General features: G+C 40.6%; 2 protein-coding genes across 4 annotated transcripts in view; both read right to left on the reverse strand.

The window, feature by feature from the left end:
* LOC107704390 (transcriptional repressor protein YY1-like) overlaps nucleotides 1-2,582 on the reverse strand; it is an 11,386-nt gene extending 8,804 nt beyond the window's left edge. For both annotated transcript variants that reach the window (XM_016507308.1, XM_016507307.1), the window contains exons 1-2: nucleotides 1,785-2,582; nucleotides 334-496 (exon numbers count right to left, since the gene is read on the reverse strand). In XM_016507308.1, coding sequence (XP_016362794.1) covers nucleotides 334-496; nucleotides 1,785-2,283 — 662 coding nt within the window. In that variant the 5' untranslated portion in view covers nucleotides 2,284-2,582. The remainder of the gene's footprint in view (nucleotides 1-333; nucleotides 497-1,784) is intronic.
* Nucleotides 2,583-4,042: 1,460 nt separating this feature from the next.
* Nucleotides 4,043-5,868, reverse strand: part of LOC107704391 (ena/VASP-like protein) — a 32,040-nt gene continuing 30,214 nt past the window's right edge. For both annotated transcript variants that reach the window (XM_016507310.1, XM_016507309.1), the window contains exons 11-13: nucleotides 5,305-5,365; nucleotides 4,937-4,994; nucleotides 4,043-4,774 (exon numbers count right to left, since the gene is read on the reverse strand). In XM_016507310.1, coding sequence (XP_016362796.1) covers nucleotides 4,737-4,774; nucleotides 4,937-4,994; nucleotides 5,305-5,365 — 157 coding nt within the window. In that variant the 3' untranslated portion in view covers nucleotides 4,043-4,736. The remainder of the gene's footprint in view (nucleotides 4,775-4,936; nucleotides 4,995-5,304; nucleotides 5,366-5,868) is intronic.

Here is a 5,868-nt window from a genome sequence, read left to right on the forward strand (position 1 = left end):
ATTTTGATTTTTTTGCACCCTCAGATTCCAGATTTTCAAATATTTGTATCTCAGCCAAATATTGTTCTATCATAACAAACCATACATCAATGGAAAGATTATTATTCAGCTTTCAGATGATGCATAAATCTCAATTTCGAGAAATTGACCCTCATGACTGGTTTTGTGCTCCAGGGTCACATTTGAAAAGGGAGGAAAAAAAGTTTGGCAAAAAGAACATCTGAAGAAGTTTGTGTTTAATTTCTGACCCTGAAGTACACACCTACTGAAAACAAACACTGAATTCTGTTGGCTTTATGGGGTAATGGGGCAGTAAAGGTGAGCGTCTCTGACCTGGCGAACTCCGCCAGCTGCTTCGGGTCCGACAGGTCGATTCCCGGGATTCCGCCGGGCGGCAGCTTCTTTCCCGTCATGTACTCGGAAAAATCCGGAGGAGAGTTCTCCCCGATGACCTGCTCCTCCACCACCGTCTCGTGATCGATGTCCTTCTTGTCATCTGAAACACAGACAGCTTCAAATGAGTTAAAGGGTTAGTTCACCCCAAAAATGAAATGTGACATCAGTGGTTCAACCGTAACTTTACGAAGCTACGAAAATACGTTTTGTGCGCAAAGAACACAAAAATAACGACTTTATTCAACAATTCGTCTCCTCCGCGTCACCCTATAGCGCCATTTTGGAGAGTATCACATACAAAAACAACGTATGCAAAGCATATACACGGATACGTTGTTTACGTTCAGATCAAAGCTTAAACAACGTAAACAGTGTACGGTGTACGCGTACGGTGCTGCTGACACAGAACAGCATACGTTGTTTACATATAATGTCCTAACTACACGCAACGCCACAAGATTCCAGTGACAAGCGAAGCGACAACATCAATCAAATATCGCAGCCAATCAGAAGCGTGTGTGGGCGGGCTCTCTGGAAGCGCACTGCACTCGCAACGAACTGGATACGTTTATGATCCAATTCATAAATATTAAACATTTTAACATTATAACTACATAAATGTACATATTGAGTGACTGATACTCTTTGTTGTGGGATACGCTTGTTGGATCACAGTTTTATCGTACATGTTTGTTTTAATTTATTTTTGACATCTGAGGTAAACTATCTGTTGCTGTTTTCAGTACGGCTATAAATGTCTGGCAAAATGATATTCAAACTCACTCTTAGCATTGAATACAGCACATAACCAGTACCTGAGATTATCACGGTCATAGTTTGTATGTTGTTGATCCAGCCGCGACGTCGCGGAAATAGAAACCGTTTCTAAAATAGAAATTTTGCATGTCGCCGTCGCGGTTAGTTAGGACAAAAACTCTGATTAACATTTTTATCGCGTGTCGCGGCGTCGCGTCGCGTGCAGTTAGGACACGGTGTAACGCTTTAATAGACAACAACAGTTCCAAACGCTAAATTAAAATAAACAAGAGTCACACCTTGATGGATATTTAAATCCAAAGTGGCGCGCGATCGCTTCCCGCTTTGAAGCCGAAATTCAAAACCCGCGTTTAACGGGTTTTAACGGTCGCTCTCGCCTAGCGGCCTACACGCGGCAGCCGCAGCGCTCTCGCGCCATCTCCAATCCGCCGCGCCGTCGCCATCTTTCCAGGGCCGCCATACTGGACTCGGTGAACATGGCGGCGCCCATAGACAGCCCAAAACATGGCCTCCGTTCAAAACAAACACGGTGCGGAGAGCCGCAGAGAGGACCGAGCACGGAGCGGACAACGCCCTACCTGCCGAGGGACTCCGCGGGAATCGAGACTCACCCGAAGCCCACATCGTGACGGAGAACTCGCCCTCCAGAGTCTTGATCTGCACCTGCTTCTGCTCCCATTTCCTTCCGCAGGCCTCCGCCGCGCTCAGGTAGCTCTTCTTGCCCGATTTCTTGCCCCCCAACGCCGCTCTCTTCCCCAGCCGCCCCGCGGAGCTCCTGCCCGCGACTGTCAGCAGCGTCTGCCCGATGTAGTGCTCCTCGGCGGGCACCGGGATGAGGATCCGCTCCTCGAAGTCGTCTTCCCCGCGGAGCTCCGACTCGTCGCCGCCGACCACCTCCTCGCGGGTCTGGACCAGGATCACCTCCTGGTGCTGGTGGAGCTGGCTCAGGTCGTCTGTGACCAGCGGCTGCAGCGCGATCATGGGCTGCTGCTCGTCGTCATCGATCACCGTGGTCTCGATGGTCTCCACCTCGATCTCGTGCAGCTCCACGAGCTCCGCGGGCATCTCCGAGCCGTCCGCCTCGATGTACAGCGTCTCGCCGGATGCCATGTTCGCAGAGTCCGCTGTCTGTGGCGTTCAACGCTCGCTCGCTCGCGACGCTCTCTCCCTCTCACACACACACTCCGATAACACAAATAACGCTCCACTGCAGGGTTGCCAGGTCTCCACGACAAAACCCGCCCAACTGCTGCTCAAAATCGCGTTTCGAGGGGGCTCCCCCAGTAAAGATAGCGTTCTGGGGGGTAAAATGCACGTTTTTGGCGAGGTTCACTTGGTACAATTCGCATCGCAGGGGCTAAATATGAGTGATGTTATGTTCAACACCAAAGCTATCAAAAACAACACATTTCACATTGAAGCACTGTATAGGAGCTTGATTCGTTTTGCCAGAAGCACGTGATCTATGACGTCCTACGCTTCGTTCGCCTGAAAACCACGTGACTGCTTCAGAATCAGGTTCAAACGAAGCGAACCGCAGCGAAGGCGTTATTCGTGTTAATGACCTCTAGATGGCGACAGAACAAACCGTGTTGAGAAGCTTCGAGCAATCCGATAAAATAGTGTTCAGAACGCTTCACTTCGCCATCGCTAGTAAATATCGCTTCAACCAATGTTACAACAATGTTAGTTAGAGTAGCCAAATTACGCGGGAAAACCGCAGACTTGGCAACACATTGAATTCACGTCGCCACGACGCTCCGCTGCCAGATCTCGCGAGAGGAGAGCCGATGACTGTACCTGTGTGTAAATACACTATATGTGACCCTGGAGCACAAAACCAGCCATAAGGTTTATTTATATTTATGAATCATCTGAAAGCTGAATAAATAATCTTTCCATTGATGTATGGTTTGTTAGGATAGGACAATATTTGAAAATCTGGAATCTGAGGGAGCAAAAAAATATAAATATTGAGAAAATCATCTTTAAAGTTGTTCAAATGAAGTTCTTAGCAATGCATATTACTAATCAAACATTAGGTTTTGATATATTTACGGTAGGAGATTTACTAAATATCTTCATGGAACATGATCTTTACTTAATATCCTAATGATTTTTTTTTTTTTTTTTGCGTTTGTAGTTTTTTCCTCATGTATGATATTTTTAAATTTCCAAATTGAGAATAAATGGCACATTACTGAAATTATTAATTTGTTAATTATTTTATTTTCACAGAATTAAATTACACAAAATGTAACTTCGATCATGATTTAGTTATATGATGTTATTTTTGTTTTGTTTTTCTCATTCAAGTTATTTCTAAACTGAAAATATATATCACCAGAATTCTTGATATATTAGTGTATTATTTTGTGTTAATTGTGCTTAGGTTATTTAAAATTACATTAATAATTTAAAATTAAAATATTATTAGTATTATACATTTATATTAATATGGTAAGCTGTTTGAATATTTAAAAATAAATATAAATAGCATTTCTAAACAGAAAATAAATGTCACCAGAAACTCCTGTAATTAACACATTATTTTAAAATCCAGATTTACATTGTGTATTAATAATTAATTAATAATGTTAAATATCAAATCAAAATATTACAGACTTGCTATTAAAATACAATTATGATGATAATATGCTAGTCTGTGGGTTTTTTCTGAAAATAAATGTCAGTGAAAAATGAAAGTGTCCATCAGTTTTTGTTTAAACAGAGACGGATGTATTTCTGTCGTTTATGAACCGCGTGTTCCTGTCATGACATTATTCTCCGTATTATCACACGCATGCAGATCAAACACACGGCTCCGTCATCCAACACATCCTTTATTTCACGTCTTTTTAAACGTCATGTATATCTTTTATTAATATTATTTTTTTCAAACCAGGAAGCACTTGGTCAAAAACAGAAATCATAAAACAGAACAATACTTCATGTCCTCGCAGCCGATAAACACTTGATTAACAACATGATCACAAATACTCTGGTGTGTGATGTTTGTTCGTCAGATAATAACTCGAGAACCGCCTACGCAGCTTCAGACGTGTTTAAAACCCTCCTTCAGATCAAACACATCATTGTGGCAAAAAGGAGAAAACTCTTAAAAAAGAGAGGAATGTGCTCATGATGAATCTTAAGGAAAATTAAAACAGTAAAAATACAAAAGGCTAACGCTGAAGTAATGTGCAATGATATTATTATTATTATTATCAATTCCTACGTCTACCTCTACCTACATGAAAACACTACTACTATAACTACACCTATAATAATAATAATAATAATGATGATGATGCAGACAACATAAAAGGACTCCAGATGTTTGTTCTATTTTCTTCAGTTTCTGCAAAAGACTTTGAAAAGACTGCCACTAAAATCAGTGTACACCAGGAACAGTAAGATCAGTGCAAGTGTCCCTGCTTCATCAACCGTTCCTCGACGTTGCAGACGTGTTAAAACGAGCACGCCATGAGTCCGTGTGCTTTAATACGGCGGTAACGTCCGGCTCTCGTGGCTACAGCTTGGGCTCTCGGAGGAGATGGACATTATGTGGTGCTGATTCTGCTGAGCTCATGTCTAATGGCTGGAAATAAAGCAGAACGCAGTCATTCAAGTCACGCGTGCATTACCTAATACAGAAGATACACAACAGACTGTCACGTGTTATGCATTTGGCTGCTGCGTTTATCCAAAGCAGCTTACACCGCATTTAAGATGCACAGGACAATAAACCAGCACAACATACCATCAATGATCTCGTCCTTCACCTTGTGCAATTCACGAACCACTTCTTCCAAGATTTCCTGTCAATTAAAACATCGTCTGCATTTAAAGCAATTCAAACGGTTATTATAGTCAACTAAAACTGAAACCAAAATTAACAGTATAAAAAAAACATTATAAAATTAAAATAAAATATAGAATAAAATATAAATATTTCAGCTATTTGCTATCAGCTATTTATTTAAACTATATATATATATATATATATATATATATTTATTTATTTATATCACATTTAAATGACTAAACTATTAACTCAAATTAAAATCTAAAATTAAATTCTTAATATATGAATAAAACCTATAATAGTATGTTGATGGTCATCTTTACCTGCTTCATTCTGTCGAAGTCTAAGGCGTCTGAGTCGCTGATGCTGCCCACGGTTCGAACCCTGAACACGGACACAAGCACTGCATTCATCACATCATCATAACATCACATCATCATAACATCACATCATAACATCACATCATCATAACACATCATCATAACATCACATCACATCATCGTAACATCACATCATAACATCACATCATATCATAACATATCATCATAACATCACATCACATCATCATAACATCACATCATATCATCATAACACATCATCATAACATCACATCACATCATCATAACATCACATCACAATAACACATCATCATAACATCACATCATATCATAACATCACATCGCCATAACATCACATCATAACATCACATCACATCATCATAACATCACATCATATCATCATAACACATCATCATAACATCACATCACATCATAACATCACATCACATCATCATAACACATAACACATACATCACATCATATCATCATAACATCACATTGCCATAACATCACATCACATCATCATAACTCATAACAATCATAACATCA

This window comes from Sinocyclocheilus anshuiensis, unplaced genomic scaffold (assembly GCF_001515605.1).
Source record: "Sinocyclocheilus anshuiensis isolate Anshui unplaced genomic scaffold, SAMN03320099.WGS_v1.1 scaffold1115, whole genome shotgun sequence".
NCBI lineage: Eukaryota > Metazoa > Chordata > Actinopteri > Cypriniformes > Cyprinidae > Sinocyclocheilus > Sinocyclocheilus anshuiensis.